We start from the raw sequence: 25,390 nt of genomic DNA on the forward strand, positions 1-25,390 counted from the left end.
AACTTTATATGACAGAAATAATAAGAACAATGAACTTGGAATTTTCCATCACGTGACATTTAAATAATATTTTTAAACTACAGGAATACTTCCAAATACGAGTAAAAATAAATTATATATTGAGGAACATTGTTGACCAAACACTTTTACTTTATTTTTTACTATAATGACATTTCTTTAAATATTTATATTGGACAGAAGAAAGTGATATGGGTTTAGATTAGAATAGATTGATGCAAACATCCTTTGGGTGACAAACTGTAAAAGATTCTTCGCCGTTAACAGTATACTATTCTAAAGGATGCTTTAAGAAAAAATGTTACGTTTCAATTTGTAGACATTACAACTTAACTACACTTCCCAGGCTCCTCCATGCACATTACGTCACTATCAGCCCAACCCGCAGTTCCTTATGTGGTGGATCCTCCGGACAGAAGCGGAGCGACGCCGCGGACCATGGCAGACACGGAGGACCCGGGTCCAGGCGCGGAAACTGAGCCGGACACCCCGCGCACAGCCCGGCCACACAACGTCTCGTTCAGCGAGAGCGTTCAGCCAGCGGTCGGGATGGTTAGCCAACTACTGAACCAGCAGTCGTCCCTGAAGTTCGACAAAAACATCAAACAGGCCTTCTACAACACGGGAGCGATGATCTTCGTGGCGATCTGTTGTGGAGCAGCGGTGCTGGTTTACTTCATCCTGGAAGCCTTCCTTCGGCCGCTGCTGTGGGCAGTGCTGTGCGGCACCTTCCTGCACCCCTTCAAGTACTCGCTCGCCCGCCTCGGCCGCTCCTGGCTCAGCGGGCTGCAGGACAGCGGCACGCCGATAGTGGTTGGGACACTCCTGGTGCCGGTGTGGTGCGTAAACCAAGGGGTGGAGAGTCTGGGCGGACTGGTCGTGGATCGGCTCAATGTACTGCTGGCAGTCGGGGCCGGTGTACCCCTGCTTTACTTCTTATATCTATTCTGGAGCGTCATTGGCATGCAGGTGATTCTCAGCCACTTCTGTAGCATCATCTGTTTCGGCTTGGATTGTTTCAGCGCGATGTGGGTGAGTGTTGTGTTTTATGACCTGACACTTTTATATACAGTCTATAGCCCTGACACATGAATGGACAGAGACACGCCTACTGTCAGACAATACACAGGTAAAGGTGCTTCTGAAACAGCCAATCATCTGCCGTGACTTTGCTTTATTTATGTATAAAGGATATTAGTCCACAAAGATTTTCTAGAACAATGAGTATTTATTGACTTAAAAGAAACATATACAGTCATTTTTAAATCTTTTCTTACATTCTTACATTGTCACAATCCTTCAAACAAAAATGGGGTTTACTCATTCCTCAGAGAGAAGAGTTTAATCATTTAAAGTGTAATTAAAAGATGATAGAATGTCACCCATATTTTGATGTTTAATTTTGATACCGTATATATGTGTATAGATTGATTTGTAGATGTGTATTTGTTTTGTTATATAAACTGCTGTGCCATTTCTTCCCAATTTAAAATACAAATGTTTTCCTTAAGAGCAGGGATGCCAAAACTTCTTGAAAAGGGCCAAAAACCAAACTTAAGTGAGGGCTGTGGGCCAAAGTAAAATCTACCGACTTGTATTACATTAAATTTGCTCATTTGTTTACTTATTATTTAAAAATGACTATAAAAAGTTGCTTTAAAACATATTAAATGATGATGCAATATAATTTGTAACATTTTATAGTCAACTTATAGTAAAAACATAAATAATCCCATTAATATCACAATGGAGCTCAATACACTAGTCGAGCTGGGCTTGATTTGCTCACCGATGTCTTGTGCTTTGTTCTCTATCTGTCAAGTGACAGTATTTACATTTTAAAAGTCGGATTCATATGAAATATTTAATTTTAGTTGACTCCTCAAAGAAACAAAAGGGTAAACATTACATTCGAAATGACGATCTATGTCAAAGGCATTCTTAAATAATTTTCTGTCAGCATAGAGAGACTTGTCCTGAGGTGTCACATTTTTCTCTCTTTCATCATACAGAAACCGATAAATTTACATTGCAAATCTGCCAACTGATATGGTTGAGAGTTGCATCAGAAAACCAAACCATGTGCAAATATGTAAAACATGCCTATGATATGTATGATATGTGAAAGATATGTAATTTCTTAGTATGTGTGAGTGTGAATTGGAGCATGACATGCCAGATGCTAAAAATATATAGCCTTAAGGTTGCACACACTCCCAATGATAAATCATAAAGCGTAGTTCAAGAAAGGTTACAAGAACTTGACTAGACTAGATTTCACCCTGACCTTCAGTTAGCAACTTTCGATTCACTTGCCTCTTGGGCTTTATTTAATTCAAGTCATGTGATGACTGTTCTTAGTCCAAAACATCATCAGCAACAAAAGCCCCATTTATAAATATATTAGGTGGACCAATTTCTTAAATTAAAGTCTTCATACTCCCTTTCCCATTAGAGCTGGGAACAAACAAACTGAAGTATTTTGAGATTATAAAGGTGGCAAATGGCAGGGTAGTTACCAGAGATACCCAAATGTTCTCTCCCTTTCTCAGGTTGGCACATTAGTATTGGGCTACGTGTTGGCTGTGGCATTCAAGTGGACACCTAGCATGGAAGGTTACCTGCGTACAATGTCTGTGCCCGTATGGACAGCACTCATTTTCTACTTGGGTAAGACCCTTTTCAAACAGTATATTACTTCCCAAATACACCTGCCAAACAGAAAACAACAACACTTATGGTCACTATGTTCTTTGTTTTTTTCAGTCTCTCTGACAGGGTCTTGGCGTGTGCCTGTGTTTGTGGTGGTGGTCTTACTGCTGATAGTTGGCTCTCAGGAGAAGACTGCTGTTTCGGGGAAAGGTGAACAGACTTGCGCTGCAGCTTTTTTCCTTGATGACCCTTGCTCTTGATGTTCTCTGACTTTTGCTCCTCTTCTGTTTCAGGCTCAGGTGAGCTGTCTGGTCAGGTGTTGTCGTTTGCTGCTAACACAATCTTCATGGCAATCTCCTGCAGAAACGTCAGCCACGGAGAGAAGATACAGGAAGAGATGAGCACCAAAGAAAAATCCAAAGGTGATGCAAAAAAAAAAACACAGTTGATAAGTCTTGATGATATTTGAAGTCATATGTTTTCACAGCTGATTATAATGGAAATTGTATGGGATTGTTGAAAATGGAATCAAATATACCTACTAAGACTTACTAAGAGTCAGTGTGAGTCTGGTTTTGACTATCTGAGCAAGTTGATATACTCATAATCATGCTTATGATCTGATGTTTTCAGTGTCTCAGGGTAGTTTGGTTTACTATAAATGCTGTAAAATTAATGTCTGCAATTGCTGCAGCAAGTATAATGACCATTTGGGAATGCAATGTGCAAAATATATTAGTGATGCCTGATATAATGGTGCATATTATCTGTTATTGGGCTTATTGGAACATTCATTATTGGAAATAGTATTTCCTTCTGTTGATCCATCTTGAGGTATGTGCTTCTGGCCATGACTGTTTTGATTAGAGCCTATCACATGATCGGACATGCCGCACGCACATAGCAGATTAGCAGAGTTTATGCTCGAGGGAAGACAAGATGTCGGGAGTGAGGGGTTTTTCACCATGGAAAAAAAAAGAGCACTTCAAAACTGCAGTTTGGAAATGATTTGGGGAAAAGAAAGATCTAGATATTCCCTTGTGTTCTGCAGTTAACAGTAAAAAATATCAGTTCACTGTATTTGTTTGTGTTGTTTTTGTTATAATAAGAAAAACTGAGCATGATTTGAATTGTCTGGCTTATTTATATATATATATATATATATATATATATATATATATATATATATATATATATATATATATATATATATATATATATATATATATATATATATATATATATATATATATATATATATATTCTGCAATATAAGAACTCGTACAGCCTTCTCACCCTTTTGTATTACTCTGCCCACATAGAGTGGCAGCAGATCAATAAACTCACTACAGTTTGACAAATAGTGCTGCTGTTGGTCAACATAATGCACTTATGATCCTTTTTTACGCAAGAATATATTTGTTTAGATGCAATTATGCAGTTTATCTATAAGGAAAGTGCCTATTTTAAATATTTATAATTTCTAGGATACAGTGCGTCTGCGCCCATCAGCCTGTCATGCTGAGCAGAACAAAGACGGTTGACGTTGTCCATCCACAAGATGGTGGCAGAGATCAGAAATCATCTCTTTTGTCATCACTTTAGATATTACGCTAGAGAATCATTCAAATACTAGCTCTAAAATGATGTTGGTGAATTGACTAGATATTTTTCAAGACACTTCTATACAGCTTAAAGTGACATTTAAAGGCTTAACTAGGTTAATAAGATCAACTAGACAGCTTAGGGTAATTAGACAAGGGTTTGTATAATGATGGTTAGTGACTATTGAAAAAATATAACTTAAAGAGGCTTATAATTTTGACCTTAATGTTTTTAAAAAAATTAGAAACTGCTTTTATTCTAGCTGAAATAAAACAAATAAGACTTTCTCTAGAAGAAAAAATATTATCAGACATACTGTGAAAATGGCGGTTCATTCCGCTGTGGCGACCCCAGATTAATAAAGGGACTAAGCCGAAAAGAAAATGAAATGAATACTGTGAATATTTCCTTGCTCTGTTAAACATCATTTGGAAAATATAAAAAAAAAAAGATTTCAGAGGGGGCTAATATTTCTCACGTCAGTTGTGTGTGTGTTTGTGTGTTTGTGTGTTTGTGTGTGTGTGTGTGTGTGTGTGTGTGTGTGTGTGTGTGTGTGAGTGAGTGTGTGCATTAATAAATGTGTATGTTATTTTTTATGCTTGCATTTGCATAATTTACGTTTTTTAAGAATTTTTTGTTGTTGTTGTTGTTGACATTACAGCATTTCACTACATTTGAAATGAGAAGCATTTGTAAACCAGACACATTTTGTGATTTTGTTTACAATTTCTTGTTTATGAAGGCAAACCATGCCAAATAAAAAAATATACACCGTGTTTGGTCCAGGCTAGATAACTAGTGGACTTTCCTTAAACCTAAAACCTTTAAATTCTTCCTTGTAGTTTTCATAGTGTAAACTAAAATGTTTTATTTCTGAAATATTAAGGAGTCACATTATGCTTTTTACTTTTTCAGCTACTCTTTGCTATTGGGCATGAAAAATTCGAAAGTACATCTCAATATCAGTAACATGTTTCTGAAACTGTGAATATGATCTTAATTCAACGAATCGCCCAGCTACAGAAGCATTTCTATTTCACAGATGAAACACAGTAGTGAAATATGAAGTGTACAGTAGTGAATCTAAAATACCAAAATAATTAGATGAGAAAAACAGAAAAAAAGAGTAAAATGTTGAGTCAAATGTTGTACCATGAATTTCATGACATTTTGTGATACCAAAGATCAGTATTTTCCAAGGTATTGTTCTGAAGTTTCCATACTACTGTCATTTCACTAAACCTTTTGTCACCTCTTCTTCGCCTCACAGACTCAATAGACACCCCAAAGGGTCTCTTCAACATTCCCTCATCCCGGCGACGCAGCAGACTAGAGTTCAGGGGTTTCCAGCCGAAACAAAAGACCAGCGATATCTACTTTGTGCTGCTGGCCTGGGCAATAGTGCTGGTGCAGATCTGGCTCAACCTCTGGCTCTTACAGTTACTGCCCATCCCTGTTGCTGGTAAACTTGGTGTTCATGATCCTGAGGTCACACGTTTAGGTCTACAGTTCATGGTTTCATGAGTGAGTGTTGTATTTTACAGTTTGGGTCTTGAAAAAAGCCGTTGTCCGTTTTGGGATGAAGGACTTCATCGGGCGAACACTAGCCAAGTGGTGGACGGTTTCCGAGAAGTTCATCAAAGACAGAGAGGATGCTCTTCTGCCTGGACCAATCAAAGGCCTGACACATTTCTTGCTTCGCGTGGACACTAAGGTAATGCCTTATGTAGACAAACCCACACAAAAGCGCTCGCCTGTCTGCTGACCCACTGTCCTTCACAACACTTGCCTGTTGCCACATGCACACATTTATTTTTGGATGCGATAGAAGTCTGTGGTTACAAAGAAGAACTGAATGTGGTTGTGGCTTGCTGATTCTCTATTCCTCTTACACAACTAAGGCAAGAAACATCCGTAACTGACCGAATAAATGCTGTGGAGGTCAGATGGAGATGTTTCTGTTTATATCACGACTTTAAAAGCATGTGGGAAAGAAATGAATTATTCAGCAGATTTCATTTTCCCGGCGTCAGTTGAATTGTAAGAAAATAATATAAGGCAATTCCTCTATCATATCAGCTCAAGGGCTCAGATAAAATCTAAGTGTGGCTTTTTTTTAGTCTTTACACATGCTTTTTGTAGCTAGCAGTTGCCATTCTGCTGTTTGAGGTTTATGACATGAGGAAGTCGGCTCGACATTCGCTAAAAATGTGCCCGCAGTTTCTCAGTAACTCTTTCAGTTTAATAAGTTTGAGCTGTGAAAGAGAACCCACTGTTGCAGTCAGTCTAAATGAAACTCTACACCCCTAAGAAAGCATTTGCCCACTCCTCCCTGACCTTGTAGTAATCCAGTAGAGTAACGCAGTGCCTGACTTCAGTTTTGCCTTCTTTCATTCTTTCATGCTGAGTCATTCATGCGGTCGAGAGCAAATGTATTGAGAACATGCAGGGGTCAAATATTAACACTCGACATGAAGCAAATGTGAGTAAAAAATCCAGATGTAATAATGACAGCTTCATAAAGAACGGCAACATAATAGACAAAAAAAAATCTGGTGTGAAAAGAAGATCTGATCTTCAGTGCTATGAGCTACACAGGTTCTATGTTTGATCTGTAAGAAATTTACAATCAGATTTTAAGATTTATGAATATATTCTGTATGATGGCACATACTCTACTGTTAAGCAGTATATTGTGCTCACCAAGGCTACATTTTGTGTAAAAACAAATACTGTAATAATAGTAAATTCACAGAATAATATTACCAATTTAAATAACAGTTTTCTATTTGAATATATTTTGAACACCTGTGAATACAAAGCTGATTTTTCAGCATTATTATTCCAGTCACATGATTTTGAAATCATACTAATAAGCTAATTTTGTGCTCATTAAGCATTTATTACTATTATCTGTTGATGGCAGTTTAAGATTTTTGTGAAAAGTATTAACATTTTCGTCAAACAACAAATAGGACTACAAAGTATTCAGAGTATTATTACTAAGTATTTCAAAACGGCATTTATGTGACAGAAAGATTCTTTGGCACTTCTAGTCAGTTTAAATCAGGCATGTCCAAGCTCGTTCCTGGAGGGCCGGTGTCCTGCAAAGTTTAGTTCCAACCCCAATCAGACACACCTGGGCTAGCTAATCAAGCACTTACTAGGCTTTCTAGAAACATCCGTGCAGGTGTGTTGAGGCAAGTTGGAGCTAAAATCTGCAGGACACCGGCCCTTCAGGACCGAGTTTGGACACCCCTGGTTTAATACAATGATTCAATGATTTAATCCTTTCTAAAAGTGTTAATTTCTTAAATTTAGACAGCATGCATTTTACTGACTCCATCCATTTTGAACTGTGCTGTATGTGACATTTATTGTAATATAGACACCAAAACAAATATACTTTTTTTTCCATTAGTAGATTTATTTTAGGTCAGACAGAAAACAACATCATAATTACAACATAAATAATATGATACATATAGATTAGAAACATGCCATAAAATCACTCACTGATACAATTCACCAAACAAGAAATGATCAGGAAAACATAATCATACACTAAATAAGTATATAAATAATAAGGTAAAATATTACATACAGTTGAAGTCAGAATTATTAGCCCCCTGTTTATTTTCCCCCAATTTCTGTTTAACGGAGAGATTTTTTTTAACACATTTCTAAACATAATAGTTTTTATAACTCATTTCTAATAACTGATTTATTTTATCTTTGCCATGATGACAGTGAATATTGTTTGACCAGATATTTTTCAAGACACTTCTATACAGCTTAAAGTGACATTTAAAGGCTTAACTAGGTTAATTAGGTTTATTAGGCAGGTTAGGGTAATTAGACAAGTTATTGTATAACGATGGTTTGTTCTGTGGATGAAAAAATATATAGCTTAAAGGGGCTATTAATTTTGTCCTTAAAATGTTTATTAAATTAAATTAAAATTTAATTTAATTAAAAAAATTAAAAACAAATAAGAATTTCTCCAGAAGAAAAAATATTATCAGACATACTTTGAAAATTTCCTTGCTCTATTGAAAAATGTCTTGAAAAATATCTAGTAAAATATTATTTACTGTCATCATGGCAACGATAAAATAAATAAGTTATTAGAAATGAGTTATTAAAACTATTATGTTTAGAAATGTGTTGGAAAAATCTTCTCTCCGTTAAACAGAAATTGGGGGAAAAAAATACAGTTGAGCTAATAATTCAGGAGGGCTAATATATATATATATATATATATATATAGGTACATATCGGTATCGTCCCATAAATTTCCTATTTTAATGTCATTATAATTGGCTTAATAAAAAAATGTTTGGATTGTTTGTAGTTTTCTTTTTAATCAAGCTAAAAAATGATATTAAGATCTGTATTGATTAGCATGTAAAGATTTATTAATTTTCAAATGTTGTATCTGTAGCTGAAATTATACAAACTGTTATCGGTTTTACCGATACCCTTATTTTAGTCTATCCCTCACTGACCATGCAAAAGAATAAAAGAATGTTAAAAACAGACCCTCATGATAACAGTCACAGCAGACGTTTTGTCCCTCCTAAAGTCCACCAAATCACACCTTCTTGTCTTGTTCTGTTTTTGCCTTGAAACCACGTTGATGTTTGCTGCTTTCCTGCACACTGATTGGTTGTTTCTAATAACCGTTTGTCTCTCTGTCTCCCTCCTCAAAGCTCTGGCATTGGCTTAACAAGCAGGTAAATCATTTGTGCTGGCAGGTGTAAGAGAGAGAGAGAGAAAGAAAGAGCAAAGGGGAAGCGAGTGAAAGAATGACAGTTGTGTGTTCCCATTAGAAGCTTTGGAGTGATGCTTTCCCCTGTTCCCTACTGTCACCCCTCCATCTCTTGGCTTATGGCTGCTCCTGCTGTGTGGTGCTTTGTGCTGTGGAAGGGAAAGTGTGCTTCTGGATGTGATTGAGTTGATGATGTACTAACTGTCTGAAAAATAAACCCAGAGAGAGTTCACCGTCTCTTCCACAGATTTGAACCCAAAGTGTACTTCGGTTCTTACATGTAGGAACGACAACAAAAACGGTGGACACCTGCATTGATATGGGATTATGTGAGGGGATTAGAAGACGAAACTATATTTAAAAGTCAGTGATTAAGAATATATCGATGGGGGCAGCACGGTGGCTTAGTGGTTAACACTGTCGCCTCACAGCAAGAAGGTCGCTGGTTCAAGTCCCGACTGGGCCAGTTGCCATTTCTATGTGGAGTTTGCATGTTCTCCCTGTGTTCGCGTGGGTTTTCTCCAGGTGCTCCGGTTTCCCACACAGGTTTCATACTGCTGTGGCGACCTCTAAAATAGAGACCAAGCCAAAGGATAATGAATATATGGATGCTATATGGGAAAGTAAATCATTGGCTGATGAAATATGGATCCACTTAGCAAACACACACCTTAAAACAGATCTACATGCAGTTAGTTAAAATTATTAGCCCTCTTGTTAACTTCAAATTTTTTTGAAAATATTTCACAGTTGTTGCTTAATGGAGAAAAGACCATTATGGTGACAGTCTATAATATTGTCTACTTATTTTGAAAGCTACTATTGTATTTAGCTTGAAGTGCAATTTAAAGGCTTAACTAGGCACGTTACGGTAGGTTAATTAGGCAAGTTATCGGAAAACAGTCAATTGTTCTATAGCCAATCAAAAATAGTTTCTTTTTCTATTGACCGTAAAATAATTTAAAATATGCTTTAATTCCAGCCAAACTAAAATAAATTAGACATTTCTCAGAAAACAAGAAAATTATAGGAAATACCAACACAATTTCACGACAATTTGTAACTTTGATTTAGTGGCTAATTCATATGAATTTGATTGATGTCATTCATACAATTTAGTATGATATGCTCATCCTCCAATGACGGTTGGGTTTAGGGGTGAGGTTGTGTGTCACGGCTCATTTTAAAATCGTACATTTTCATACGACTGAACTTCTACAGATTCATACGAATTAGCCACTAAACTGACAAAACGTAAAATACTTGGGTTTCCTCATGAGATCAGGCTGAAAATACTGTGAAAACGTCCTCGCTCTGTTAAACTTTATATTTTTAAATTATTTTTAAAGGAATACTAATTTCACAGGAGGGCTAATAATTGTGACGTCGACTGTTGATATTTCAATGCCGTTTTCTGCAGTTAAAGTGCTGGTTCACTCAAAAATTTATATTCCGTTGTCATTTACTCACCCTCCACTTAGCTATTGATTTTCATAGTATTTTTTTCCTTCTATGGATGTCATTGGTTACCAGTTTCCAACATTCTTCAAAATATCTTCTTTTGTGAGAAAGCAAAAAAGAAACTCATAAAGGTTTGAAACCACTCACCTGGTGACTTTGAGTATCGGTGCATCCATATTTTAAATCAGTTTAAGCAAAGTTTGAATATTTCTTATGCGCATGTCAAGCATAGTTTTCAGACGGACTATCAGATAATAATGATAATTATTAATGATTCTTATTAATTTTATTTCTAAAGCATCTTTCAAACACCCAAGGACACTTTACAAAAGGTAAATATAAAACTAGAAAAAAAGACGAGTAATAAAACAAAGGAATGCATGTTCTATTGGATTATGTCGGCTTTAATTTGGTGAGGAATTTATTTTATTCAGTTCATTTCTCTTAAACCAAATACACTTTTATTTTTTATAACTGCAGTGTATATTTTCTCACTGTGAAAATAGCCATAGAAGCTGGCATGACTTTAAACACAAACAAACAGAAAGCATAAATCAGTTAAAATGTAGGAAATGAGTTTTGAGAGCGGCTTTAAAGGTCTGGAGTGAGGAAATAACTCAAAGATGAAGTCTCATTCTTTGACAATCTGTGCACTAACAAAACCGAAGTATACTTTGGACTTTAGACGTGTGATGGGCTGGTTGTGTTGTGAGTGTGTGAGATGATGTAGGGAGAGAACAGACAGTGGCACTGGACCTGTGGGTGAAGGGATGGACTGAGAGTAAGGTTGGTCGTGTTGCTGGATACTTGGGAGGTGTAGACAGGTTTGGTAAAGGATTTTGTGTGTGTGTATGTGTGTGTGTGTGTGCGTGTGTGCTTGTGCGCGTGTGTGCGTGCGTGCGTGCGTGTGCGCGTGTGCGCGAGTGTGCGTGGTCCTAAGTTAAAACACTATGATATACAAGGTATTATAAAGATGACAATCTAAGGTATAAGTGATAGCCTTGATCTCTATGTAAACAACTCAGCACATGACACAAATAGGAGGAGACTACACAGTTGATTTCAGCTTTTTGATGTTAGCAGGTTGCTTGGCTGAATGCTTTTTGCTCTATTAAGCATAACAAGTACACATCTATATCCAATTAAATCATTCGTTTCATTTCACAATTGTTGTTTTTATATATATATATATATATATATATATATATATATATATATATATATATATATATATATATATATATATATATATATATATATATATATATATATATATATATATGCATAATTAAAACCACATTTAAACCAGTCAAGAACACTGTAATTTACACTACAATTTTAAAGTTTGTGGTTTGTATCTTGTTTTTGTTTTTTCAGTTTTTGAAGGAAATTATTGCAGTTATTCAGCAAGGTTGCATTAAAGAAGTAGCCCACTTCCAGAATGATTGGTCAACCCAAAATCAGTTACATTTGATGGTCACTATTAACTTTATAGCTATACTATATCTATCTATCTATCTATTATCAAAAAATCAGAAGACAGGAACTGTGCAGGGTAAGTAAATAATGATAAGTAAATAAGTAAATAATGAGTTTTCTTTCTGAAAGAGAACTACTCCTTTTAATATTGTTAAAAAGAATATTGCTAAAAATGTTGATCAAATCTAAATTGAACTTAATGATAGAATTCTGAAAATTCTACACAAAATAATGTCAAAAAACAAAACATTTCTTGGCCAAATCAGCATATTAGAGTGATTTCTGAATAATCATGTTACACTGAAAACTGGAGCTTATTTGAAATATTAACACATTTATATTGGATTAATGGTTTTATTTTGGAATAATATTTCATAGTATTTCTGTATCTGTTGCATATTTGTTCAAATAAATGCATCCTTAGTGAGACTTCTTTCAAAAACATGTAAAAAAAAATCTTAAACAAGCTCAAACTTTTGAATAGTGTGCTTGTTTCTAGCGTCTTTTGGCATCTTGAGTTTAATAATTGTTTTTGCAATACAATAATTTCTGGATAACAGCACATCAATTGTACTTGCTTGACTTTAGAAATAATTCCCTATTATTTAGCGTAGGGAACATGATAGTAATTTTCAGTCTACTTTTAATTATAATTATTACAACTTTCTAATAGTTTTCTTGACATAAGTATATTGCTTCCATTCGTTAGTGATAATGATTCTTCAGAATATTCTGTTGTTAGTTTAGTCTTTGTTTTATGTGATAGTTCACGCTCCATGTAGCATCTCCTGGTTGTGTCAGATTAAGATGATTTGACTAGGGCTCAACAGGAGCAGATGGTGATGAGGTTATTTTCAGGTCTGGTTGTATGTCTCTCCCCTCAGGAATCTTAGAGCTTTTGCCAGCATTGCTTTTAAACTGCATATCATGCTTTTAGGTTTTGAAGAAAAAGTGAGGCTGCTTTTTCTTGTTTTAATCTTTTTTTTAATTTCCTTAACAGCGTTAGCTCTAATCCATCTAATCCAGCACCAACATTACCAGGTTAGGTTTGTGTGTGATGTTAACATTTACCACTGATGGTACCAGGAAACATGAATAAGACATGCAAGTGCCGCCCACTGCGTGGCTGAGCAGAGAAACCAAAATCCACCTGCCAAAAATACAAAAATCTGGTATTTACAACCTCTCACAGTTTCCTCACAAGATCAACATCGGTTGTGCTGTTAGCTTGTTCGTTTAGCTGTTTGTTTGCAGCTCTGAGAGTTATTTAGTCAAAAAAGACAGAATGTTTTTGACTTCTGAAGGAATTAGATGAGTGATTAAGAACAAATAGGACTGGATAAATAAACCTCTCTGAACCTCAGAACTGATCATATGCCTATCCCGTTTTTAGTCAATGACAATAGAAAGTGCTCCTTTTATGTTTTATTTGTATTTAATTTTTTTTTTGTGTGTAATGTGGGTACATATAAAATGTGGAATGTGGAAACATATAAAATGTCTGCATGATTTCAAAGATCTGATAAAAACTTAAGGTTTCCCAAAACAATAGTGATTCTGAACTGCCTGAAATGAGTCATCTGTAATTCCAGTCTTATTTCCTGCACAAACCTGCATAGGTTTATAAAAAAATAGCTTAATGCCAGTCTATGCTCTTCGTTGGCTCCCTGTCAATTTTTTTCCCCTCAAACGCTGTAGCTGAGACCTGCAAGAGTTTGGTTTGTGTAGTCGACAACATGTCAAGAAGACATTTTTTGTGCTTCAAAAGGAAATCCAATTTGCATGTACTTTCAAAGGAGAAGGACTCTGGGTTCAAATGCATACGGTAGAACGGGGTCAACTTTACTGTTTATCTAACTGTATAACTGTATAAGTGCTGAGGAAGCCTCTGAAGTAAAAAAAAAAAAAAAAAAAAAGATATTTTCCATGACCAAAGGTCATTTGATTTCTGAATGACAATCACTAATATAATGATCACAACAGTGAGTACTTCCTGCTCTGACCAATAAGAGCAGGAAGACAGAAGTTACAACCCTAAGACCTTTGTTTATTTTCAGAACACAGATAAAGATATTTTGAGGACTCCCTTATGCCCATTAGACTATAACATTCCTGAGACATTCAAAGTCCAAAAATGAACCAAACAATTAGCAATTTGTTAAATTCCATGATTTCCATGATTTTGTAGCTTTGTGTGATTTTAGTGGCTCAACTGCAATCACACAATGCTACAAGAGCAGCAAAAAAGCGGCTAAAACTCACATCAGATCACGGTGCATGTTTAATGGCAATACTTTATAGTGGAGTAGTGGAGTCGGTAGTGCAACTTGCAAACATAATATTGTTGTAGTAAACATTCACCCTGGAGTGCATTTGTAAGACATACATACTTTGTATATTTGCTCTCACTACTTCTATTTTTTTAAAATATATTTAGTATCTGTTTTTTGTCCTGTCTCTGTAATCCTGTTGCACTGTAGAAGCTCTGTCACGAAAACAAATTCCTCGTATGTGTGAACATACCTGGCAATAAAGCTCTTTCTGATTCTGATTCTAATTCTGATACACTGAAAAAAATTATTCAAAGATGATTCCTTGGATTTACTCAATTTTTTTAAAATTGAGTGGTTGTAAACAACTTATTTGGGCTGAATTTAAACAAACAAATTAAGTTGAACATTGTTAAATTTAATTTGTTTGTTTAAATTCAACAAAAATAAATAGTTTGCAACAGTTTTGCACTTTTTTCAGTGTAGGCGAAAACTACATTTCTACAGTTTCATTTCTACCACTGAAGTCAGATGGAATGATTCGACAAGGTTTCTGGTTCTTTTCTGAACTTTCTGGGACCATTGCTTTATATGGAGGGTCTAAATCTAAAATATCTTCATTTGTGTTTCAAAGGTGAATGAAGGTCTCTACATGAGGTGAAACACTAAGTAATATATTTTGAGAAAAGTATTTTTGATCTTGGATGGATGTAAACCATCTTTACAAGTCCTCCAAAACAAAAACAGGAACCTTTAAAATAGTATAATAGTGGCACTTTAATTTTGATCTGTTTAAAAAAGCTTAAAAAAGACTGTAAAATCGCAGTAATTCATTACAAACATTACAAACTTTTAAAACTCATTCTTGATCATATTTGATGATGATTGATAATCACGGAGAGCTGAACAGATCTTTTAATCCCAGTTACTTTGTGCACGTCCTGTCTTAATGATATGATTATACGTGTTACTACGGAGACAAATCGGTGGGCGGGAAAAGCGCACTCCTGCATCACGTTGCAGTTGGCTTCAAAATGGGAGGGATTTAGATCCTATTTTGATGTCAAATTTAAAAAAGAGACTTATTGTCTTTATATCATCCCGATATGACTGTGGACACACTATACCTACACACAGTTCTGTCCAAATGGCTTACAAAAGATGATTTTCATCAGGTGCCCTTTAAGGTCTTATTTTCACCAGGTATTTTTATTGATCCTGCTATATGCTTTGTCTACTTGCAGCTACTTCCAGAGGTAGTCAAAAACACATTCTAACAGAACGCCTACTGTCTACATTCTGACTTGATTCTTACAGTCTTGATGAACTTCCCTTCCCTTCTTTTAAAAGTGAAAAAAATAAGAAGCACAGTAGTTTCAAGCTAGTCCTGATTCCAGCAAAAATCCACATGCTCGATCACTATAGTTTTGCGTCTATCAGGACAGGAACAAAAGCTGCTGTTCCTCTTTTTTAAATTTATTGTGGTCTTTTACGTTGTAATTTGACAATATAAAAACCTCATACACATATCAGACCCACAGACCTTTTTGTCAAAAGAAAACATTGTAAGTGCATAAAAGCAATCAATTTTAACATGTTCTAGGTATAAACAGGGCTCAAATAATAATGTCTGCGGTTGTTTTGTTTTTTTAATTTATGGAAAAACAGTACATTGTTGCTGACGTTTGGCAGAGGGAATCAGGTTTCTGTGCTGTCACACACTTGTATGAATGGCCACACTTGTTTTGCTGAAACTGATTTCTCCTTCTCTGTCTGTCTTTTATTTTTTTGCAGATGATAGTGTGGCTGGAGCGCTCCTTGGATAAGCTGATCAGTATTTTTATTATCTTCCTGCTGGTAACTGGCACACTGCTCATGGCCTTGCTGCTCACAGCTATGGTATACCGTGTTTACAAAACCACTGATCATGGGCTGATATTGTCAGATGTGTCTAATCCTTCAGTCTGTAACACCTCATCTCTCACCGATTGTATTTTTGTTCACAGGTGCACCAAGAGAGCGTTCATATCATTGAGGTCACCAGTAACCTGATCAACGAGACCGTGTCCAACCACCCAGAGTGGGCCAAGTAAGTTGAAACACACATTTAACACGCAGTAAAGCCAGGAATCTTCTGGAAATGTTGTGAAACCGGCGGCGTGTGTTGCAGCTGGCTTCCAGAGGCTCAAGTTGTGCAGAAGGCTTTAAACTCTGCTGCCACCAATGTTTACCAACATGGGAGAGAATGGATCACACATAAGGTCAGAGTTAAGAGTATGATCAATTTAAAGAGACAGAATAAAGAAAGGTGAAAAATAAACATCAGAATAAAAATATTACCAGAATTAATATTTCATATAAATCTTTGACTGTATTCCAGGTCTTCTGAAGTAATGTAATGAACCAATCAGTAATATATCAAACCAGATAATGGGAGAAACTGATCAGAATTGAGTTATTCAGTAAAAACCTTCCCTTGTGTCACTCTCAAATTTAATTTCAGTCATTTTAGAAAAAGAAAGAAGTACACTTAGGAATAACTGAACTGAACGCCTAACTACATGTTAACTGCTTTTAAATGTAAATATATTGAGGACTTAAATGGGTAGTTCACCCAAAAATGTTAATTTACTTACTATTTACTTGCCCTCAAGTGGTTCCAAAGTAATAATAATAGTAATAATAATAATAATAATAATTCCTTACATTTATATAGCTTTTCTAGACACTCAAAGTGCTTAACACAGTTTTGGGGTGAAATCTCCTTATCCATCTCCAGTGTGCAGCCATATTGCGCCAGACTGCACTCCACACACAAGCTGATTTCTGGAGAGGAGATAGAGTGATGAAGCCAATTATAATATGGGGATGTGGGCAAATTTTGGCCAGGATGCCGGAATTAAACCCCTACTGTTTTTTCAAAGAACATCCTGGGATTTTTAACAACTACAGAGAGCTGTTTAATGTCTCATCTGAAAACACTCACTGAGCAGTATAGAGTCCCCATCAATATACTGGGGCGTTAGGACCCACACAAGACCGCAGGTAGAGCTCCCCTTGCTGGTCTCACTAGCACCACTTCTGGCAGCAAAATGGGTTTTTGTTCTGTTGAACACAAAAGAAGATATTTTGAAGAATGTTAGAAACCAGTAACCATTGACAATTATTGTAGGAAAACCATATACTTTGGAAGTCAATGGTTACAGGTTTCCCAGATTTTTGAAAATACCTTATTTTGTGTTTAACAAAAAGAAAAAGGCAAAGTGGACAATTTTGAAGGGTGTGGAGGTTGGCGGGGGCCTAAATGATGACAGACATTTTCTTTTTTGGGTGAACTTTACCTTTAATTTAGAGGTAGGACATATTCCCAGCACATTTTGCCTAGGTTGATATTGTCCCCATCATTTTTTAAGTAACTTGCAGAAAGTGTGTGTTATTTAAAAACCATTATCTTTCTCACTCTTCATAATCTGCAACAAACTCAATATTTGATGTATGGTTTGTTAGGATAGCACAATATTTGCCTGTGAGGCAACTATTTAAAAAATTAACATTTAAATAAATTTAACTACTGAGAAAATCATCTTTAAATTGTGTAAAATAAGTGCTTAGCAATGCATATTATGATTCAAAAATGAATTGTTCACTGTAGGAAATTGACAAATGTCTCCATGAAACATGATCTTTGCTTAATATTCTAATGATTTTTGGCATAAAAGTAAAATCAATCATTTTGACCCTTACAATGTATGTATATGGCTGTTGCCAAATATATACCTATGCAGCATAAGACTGGTTTGGTGGTCCATGTCACATTTATAAATGCACAGATTTAATGTGAAAAGTTGAATAATTTAATCAGTTATGTTTGTGTGTGTGCAATGTAGCTTCATAAGATATTGGGTGATAAAGTAAACAACACCGCTGTGATTGAGAAACAAGTTCTGGAGCTGTGGGACCGTCTTTATCAGTCTTGGATTGTGAAGGTAGTACAGAAACACTCAGCTGCACACAATCTATGTCTTGTAAAAGTTTTGTTTTACTTCAGTCTGTGTGTTTTTGTATTGTAGAACGTGACTCACACTGGACGGCTCCGTGGACACAAGCTACATATGCACAGGCAGAACAGCTGGCTGGGGGACATACTGGACTGGCAGGACATCGCCTCTTTCCTGCAGGAGAATATTGAGACACTGCTTTCTGTTAGTGTCGTGGGTGTGCGTTTGTGAGTTTGCTGGGTTTTTAACTGACAGACTGATGAATATGTATTTTCTCCGCTAGATATTGGAGTCTCTGTGGGTGGTGATGAGTCGAAATGTTGGTTTACTGATATCCACAACAACAACGCTGCTTACCGTACTATTCCACAGCGGCACCGCACTGCTCAACTTTGCCCTGTCTTTGGTAACACACACACATACACACGAACACACAAACAATCAGACTGATGTGATTACATTTTGAGGGCTGGTTTTAATTATGATGGCTTGACAAAGCCAATATACTGAAATTCTATTTAGCTTAGTTTTTTTCTTCTAAACACATCACCACATAGAGGTATTTTTTTTCCTTTTTTCTAAATAATATTCAACATATCTGATGGAATTTTACTTAAAGCTCAAAGAGCATTTACATCCATAGATTCACAATCTTCTAACCTTCATCAACCTACCTATCATTAGCAATGCCTAGCAACATGCTAATTCATGTCAGAGACACCATTCTAATTATTGTTAAAAACATGCTAACAAGTTCATGTTGGATGAATTACATGTAAACCCATGCTAAAAACACGAGACAGTATGTTAATTCATGCTAATAACAAGCTAACAGCATGCTAAATTATGTTATTAGCATTAATTCCTTGTGGAATTGTGTTTATTTGTTAGAATATGCTAAAAACATGTTTATTCATGCTGAAAATATTCTAGGAAACATTCTAGTAACATGCTAATTCATGGTAAAACATACTAACAGCATGCTAATTCATGTTATTAGCATTAATTTCTTGTGGAATTGTGTTTATTTGTTAGAATATGCTAAAAACATGTTTTTTGTGCTGAAAATATTCTAGGAACCATTCAAGTAACATGATAATTCATGGTAAAACATACTAAACTATGTTAAAACATGTTAACAACCTACCAATTTATGCTACAAACCTGTTAATTTATGCTGGCGGCATTCTTAGTTATTTAGAAACATACTGTATAGTAATCAATGCCAACTATTCTGGAAACATGCTAATTCATGCTATCATCCTGGAAACATGTTAGCAATGTCAACTCATGCTTGCAACATACTAACTCATGTGGCTTTGTCCAGCCAACATCATCAACGTTTGTCAACAAACTTCACTCATCTAGTTACTCATTGTTTCTCTGGACATATAGGTGATTTTCCTGACCACACTTTTTTACCTGCTGAGCTCCAGTGGTGAATACTATAAACCTGTGAAATGGGTTATCAGCCTCACACCCCTCTCCCAACCTGGACCCTCTTCAAACATAATCGGCCAGTCTGTGGAAGAGGCCATCAGGTACACATGTGCACAGGGACCAATGCTTTGTCTTACAAAAGAGGTTCTACAAACGTTTTAACTCAAAAGACCTGCTTTACTGAGTCGTAACCACTATAGACACAGCTATAGACACACAGATATTTAGAAACAGGCAAACTGTCCTTTGCCTGGGCAAAATTCTTGCACTGCTGCACTCCATTACACAAAGCTTTGTTTGTTGTTAAGATATTTCAAAAAGATTTAAAAGGGACATTTTTAGGCTGGTCTGCCTTGTCAATAGCAGAGAGATGAAAGTAGTGAAACATTTGAAAGTTGACAGCGGTTTCACGATAGAAATATTCATTATTTCAGGTAAATCCAGTGACAGAAACCTTTTTTTCACAAATATGTCTGTTTTGAATTTAAAATGATGCGTTTTAAATTAATCAATTCTACATTTTGCTGTTGTAGATGGTGTATTCTTGTGAAGTTTTCTTAGCCCATAGTTTCAAGTGTGGTTCTGAAAGGACTGATCCCAATTCTACCGCTTAGCCCTTCCCCTTTTCCCTGCCCCCATTTTGCGCGTTCACGCAAAGGGCTAGGGGTGTCCCAATTCTGTTTAGGCATAGTGCTAAGGGAAAGAGCTAGATACCCCTTCTAACAGAGATTTTTCAGAATACACCATCTACAACAGTAGCATGGCTGCACACGGAGATGCACAGGAGATGCACAAATTATATATATATTTTTTTTGTCATTATTACGATTTTTACAACAAACAAGCTCATGTTTTAATACATTCATAACCATGTTTGTGTTTTACCGGCATGCTTTAAAAAGCACGCTAAAATAAAAACCGCTAAATTTCGCGATCTATAATCCAGAATAAAAATTCCTTTATAGTGTTGCCACAGCATCCTGACTCTCGATGACACTCGAAACCCTGTCAGGAAAGTCGAGTGGCTGTGAATGACCTTTTTACAGTGTCTGCTATAATGTTAATGTTGTTTTTTGTGTGTTTACATAGATGAATGTGGCCACTGTGTAAATACGCAGTACAGTTATGAGTTTATTGCCACATTATATTGTTATGATAACATGGTATATGCCTTCAGTGATTTTCTGAAGTTAATACCAATAAATAACACAACTTGAATAACTACTGCAGTCGTGATCGTAGTGCTGTCCTATTTCTTAGGGGTTAATTTTGAATCCCTTCCCCTTCACACTCTAAGGGCACAAGGGGAAAGGGTAGGGGTACAAAAATCGAATTTGGTATTGGGCCAAAAATCTTAATTTCATGGGTTGTCCAGCCCTTCCCCTTAGCCCTACGCCTTCAAGCTAAGGAGAATTAGGACACCCCTACCGCTTCACGTGAACGCTCAAAAGGAGGGGTAATGATAAGGGAAAGGGCTAAGGGGTAGAATTGGGATTGGGTTTTATTCTGTAATTTAATGTGATGGGAAAAATGTGTTGCATTTATTTGTTATTATTAGATGAAAAACGTGCATGTGTGCATATTTAATTCATTTTGTTTGTAAATAGTTCAAAATGAGTATTTCTCAACTCTAGTTACATCTAAAATTCCCATCACTGTTTTTGTTGTTGTTAATAACCATACTATAACTATTATACATATGTGTACAGTATATAGACAATAGCCAGTAACTAATGAGAGGCCAAACTGATGCATTATTAACAGCAGAATAAAAATAGTATGGTACAAAATATTAATAAAATGAAAATTTATTATGAAAATCGAAATATATTAAATTGGGAAAATAATAAGAAGAAGAAAATGGTTTGATAATTTTCATTAGATTAAAGGCATAAATACAGGAATCCATTCCTTTTTTCACTCAAAAAGGAGGGCTCTGTCAGTTGTTGTTTTTTTTTGTCCATACAGTATTTTTAATGATATTTTGCTTATTGAAACAAATTCACAGGTTTGAAGCTGGTGATAGACCTTTCATTTTTGGCTGAACTTTAACATTAGCACCAGTCAAAGACGCTGTACTATGTAATTGCCACAAGAGGGCAAGACTGTTCCATCTCCATCTGACGAATTAGCATTTGTACAGACGATTTAACACGGGTTATAATCAGAACAATTGAAATGCGAGTGAAATTGACTGGTAATAATGTGCTGGTTAAAAATTTGAAGGGTTCATCTGCAGGTAAGAGCGACCCAGAAAAAAATGAGACTGAATAGGGTCACTATCCTGCCAGCGCTGCGGTGCCCTTGAGAATGATGCTTAACTCCAGGTTTCTCCACTGCAAATTAGCATAATGTAATTGGCTTAGATATAAACATCTGTTAGGTGTTTTTTTTAAGCCCAATCACACATTTTCCTTCATAGAGGATGTCAGGAGCTGTGAAAGTGTTTTCTTTAACTGTGAGCTCAGTGTTTGTGTGCTGATGCCACCGTTACCCAGAATGCACAGAGGTAATCCATTAGACATTTAGACGATCACACCGGGTCAGTATACTGGTGAACTAAGGAGAGAAATATAGGTACTCTAGGTACTAAGGAAATATATACTAAGGAGATGTATATAGGTAAACTAAGGAGAGAAAAGGCTTTTGTGTGTGTATGCTCTGTGTCTCAGTGTGTTTTCTGTGCAGGGGTGTGTTTGATGCCTCTCTGAAGATGGCTGGATTCTATGGCCTGTACACTTGGCTCACACACACAATATTTGGCATCAACATAGTCTTCATACCTTCTGGTAAGATTAAAATACAGATTTGCACTTCCTGTCTTGAGTATGTTTCTCAACGCATGTTCTGCACATTAACACTGGCAGTGTTAACTTCTAGATGACTTTCTTTTAATGATTGCCAGTATATTATTACTGTATTACACTGTTATTGTGAAATATAATTTATATTGTGGTGATATATAAATAGGGCCGCAAATTTAATAATATTGTATTTTTGCCTCTACATTAGATTAATTAGTACTGAAGCCAAATCCCAATGTTTTGCATTAATTTAATTTTATTATCTTTCTATTTCTAAAGATGTTTGGAGACTAAAATATTGTTTTAATAACTATATCTGTTTAATAAATATTTTTTGTTCAAATGCACCAAAATATATTACCTATATTGAATGAGAAATGGATAAGATATTCATCTTCAAAATGGGGTGTACTCAATTATGCTGAGCACTGTATATATAAGTCAGAATTATTAGCCCACCTGAATTATTAGCCTCCCTGTTTATTCCCCCCCAATTTCTGTTTAATGGAGAGATTTAAAAAAAAAAACATTTTTAAACATCATACTTTTAATAACTCATTTATAATAACTGATTATTTTATCTTTGCTATGATGACAGCACATAATATTTGACTAGATATTTTTCAAGACACTTCTATACAGATTAAAGTGACATTTAAAGGCTTAACTAGGTTAATTAGGTTAACTAGACAGGTTAGGGTGATTAGTCAAGTTATTGTATGATGATGGTTTGTTCTGTAGACTATCAAAAAAAAAAAAAAAAAAGCTTAAAGGGGCTAATAATTTTGACCTTAAAATGTTTTTAAAAAAATTAAAAACTGCTTTTATTCTAGCGGAAATAAAACAAATAAGACTTTCTCCAGAAGAAAAAATATTATCAGACATATTGTGAACATTTCCTTCCTCTGTTAAACATAATTTGGGAAATATTTATAAAAGAAAAAAAAATCAAAGGGGGGCTAATAATTCTGACTTCAACTATATTATTAATATAATTATTAAAATGATTAATAATAAAATTAATTAATAATAATAATAATAATAGAAGCATTGTTTCTTGCTTGCCGTATCAGCATATTAGAATGATTTCTGAAGGATCAAGGGTCACTAGGACTAAAGTAATGAAGCTGAAATTCAGTTTTATGATCACAATAACAATTCAATATTGAAAAATCTAATAAAATAGAAAAGGTTCTTTTAAATTTGCAATGATGCACACTTTAAACTGTGAGTTTGAAATGTTACCATCAGGCAGGAGATTGAGAATTCTAAGATGCAGAATTAATTGGGTCAAGAACTCTTTTATTCCCTCTGCATTTAATTGTTATATTATAATATATTAGTGTTTATTAATTATTTATTTATTTGTATGTGTTATTTATCATTTTATGTGATGCGGTGTTTATGTACCTCAGAGCCTAAAACAAATTTCCTTACCTTAACCTTAATATTTCAAGAAATTATTTGTACTTTTAATCAAATAAATGCTGTGTGTGTTTCTGTTTCTCACGATTTACTTGTTTTTCTGTCTTTCTCTTGTGCAGCAATGGCAGCAATCTTAGGTGCCGTGCCGTTTTTGGGCACATACTGGGCAGCTCTTCCAGCGGTGTTGGATTTGTGGTTGGCACAGGCTGAGGGTGTGAAGGCTCTACTGCTTCTCTTCTGCCATCTGCTGCCAACGTACTTCGTTGACACTGCCATATACTCTGACATATCAGGGTGTGTATGTTTCCAGTTTACAGATTAAACCATGCACAACGTGGGTCAGGGTTGTCAGAAATGTAAACTAACCCATTTATTTTTTTTAAATTGTGAGTTTTTTTAGGGTTACTTTTGAAGAGTGTAAAATAATTTGACCATGGTATTTGAGGGTCAATTTCAGGATTAATAAAAAAGTTTTAATTTAATAGGTAACCATGACTGCACAGACCATCACAATAATAAAAACACTTACAATACTTATTATAATATTTATATTGCTTCGAAAAAAGATACAAAGTAGTTGAATACAGTCTTTTTAATTTTATATTCTCTTTTTTTCCCAAATGTTTGAGAAGTATATGCTAAAATGCTACTTTTTATTGTAGCTATAATTTTTTTTTTTTGTGAAGTTTTTCATTAATTACAAATTTAGAATATTTTCAGATTTTTTTCAAAATATGCTTTGGAAAGTTGGTTTTAAAAGCCAGCGTTTATCAGTTCTGTTCTTGTTTGTGTATATTCATAAATCTTGATCAATGTTATTTAGATTAAAATAATTATTTGTATGTGCAGAGGTGGACATCCATATTTGACCGGCCTCGCAGTAGCAGGTGGAGCATACTATTTGGGTCTGGAAGGTGCCATCATTGGACCCATCCTGCTCTGCATACTGGTGGTCGCGTCCAACATCTACAGTGCCATGCTAATGAGCCCTAGCAGCAGCCAGCCAACGCCAGTGCAGAGCCACTTTCCTGGACATCACACCAGGTCTTACATCTCATTTAAAGGGGCTACATGTAGAATAACACCACTGCACAGTGGCCATTAATGAACCAGTGCCAGCAATTAATAATTCATGCTTAACTTGTGCACATGACAAGGGTGTGAAAATCAGCCTGACGAGTAACACAGAGCAACCTACTATCCAATTTATTGAGTTTTGGTTTGTGAATTGTGTCAAAAGTCTGTCACTTTGCATGAAATCACTATCAGGATCCTGCTCTAAACACTGCAAAAATGCTTTTCATACTTTTTTTCAGAGTTTTTGTCTTGTTATAAGTCCAAATATCTAAAACTTCTTAAATCAAGTAGCATTTTCTAGACAAGCTAAAAATATTGTCTTGTTTTTAGACTAATAATCTCCCAAATGGGGAAGTAAAGTAACTTTATTTCAAAGTGAAAAACAAGATT

The 25,390-nt window shown here is 35.4% G+C and overlaps 1 protein-coding gene across 2 annotated transcripts in view; it reads left to right on the forward strand.

The window, feature by feature from the left end:
• The first annotated feature begins 403 nt into the window (after positions 1-403).
• Positions 404-25,390, forward strand: part of tmem245 (transmembrane protein 245) — a 28,353-nt gene continuing 3,366 nt past the window's right edge. The window contains exons 1-17 of one of the 2 annotated variants that reach the window (XM_056474967.1): positions 404-1,050; positions 2,571-2,688; positions 2,785-2,880; positions 2,964-3,092; positions 5,546-5,737; positions 5,820-5,989; positions 8,988-9,011; positions 16,051-16,155; positions 16,263-16,345; positions 16,427-16,517; positions 18,144-18,242; positions 18,327-18,458; positions 18,538-18,660; positions 19,650-19,795; positions 22,383-22,483; positions 24,043-24,217; positions 24,773-24,967. In XM_056474967.1, coding sequence (XP_056330942.1) covers positions 457-1,050; positions 2,571-2,688; positions 2,785-2,880; positions 2,964-3,092; positions 5,546-5,737; positions 5,820-5,989; positions 8,988-9,011; positions 16,051-16,155; positions 16,263-16,345; positions 16,427-16,517; positions 18,144-18,242; positions 18,327-18,458; positions 18,538-18,660; positions 19,650-19,795; positions 22,383-22,483; positions 24,043-24,217; positions 24,773-24,967 — 2,573 coding nt within the window. In that variant the 5' untranslated portion in view covers positions 404-456. The remainder of the gene's footprint in view (positions 1,051-2,570; positions 2,689-2,784; positions 2,881-2,963; positions 3,093-5,545; positions 5,738-5,819; positions 5,990-8,987; positions 9,012-16,050; positions 16,156-16,262; positions 16,346-16,426; positions 16,518-18,143; positions 18,243-18,326; positions 18,459-18,537; positions 18,661-19,649; positions 19,796-22,382; positions 22,484-24,042; positions 24,218-24,772; positions 24,968-25,390) is intronic. The other variant, XM_056474968.1, reaches the window with a different exon arrangement.

The sequence above is a fragment of the Danio aesculapii genome, chromosome 16 (genome assembly GCF_903798145.1).
Source record: "Danio aesculapii chromosome 16, fDanAes4.1, whole genome shotgun sequence".
Taxonomy (NCBI): Eukaryota; Metazoa; Chordata; class Actinopteri; order Cypriniformes; family Danionidae; genus Danio; species Danio aesculapii.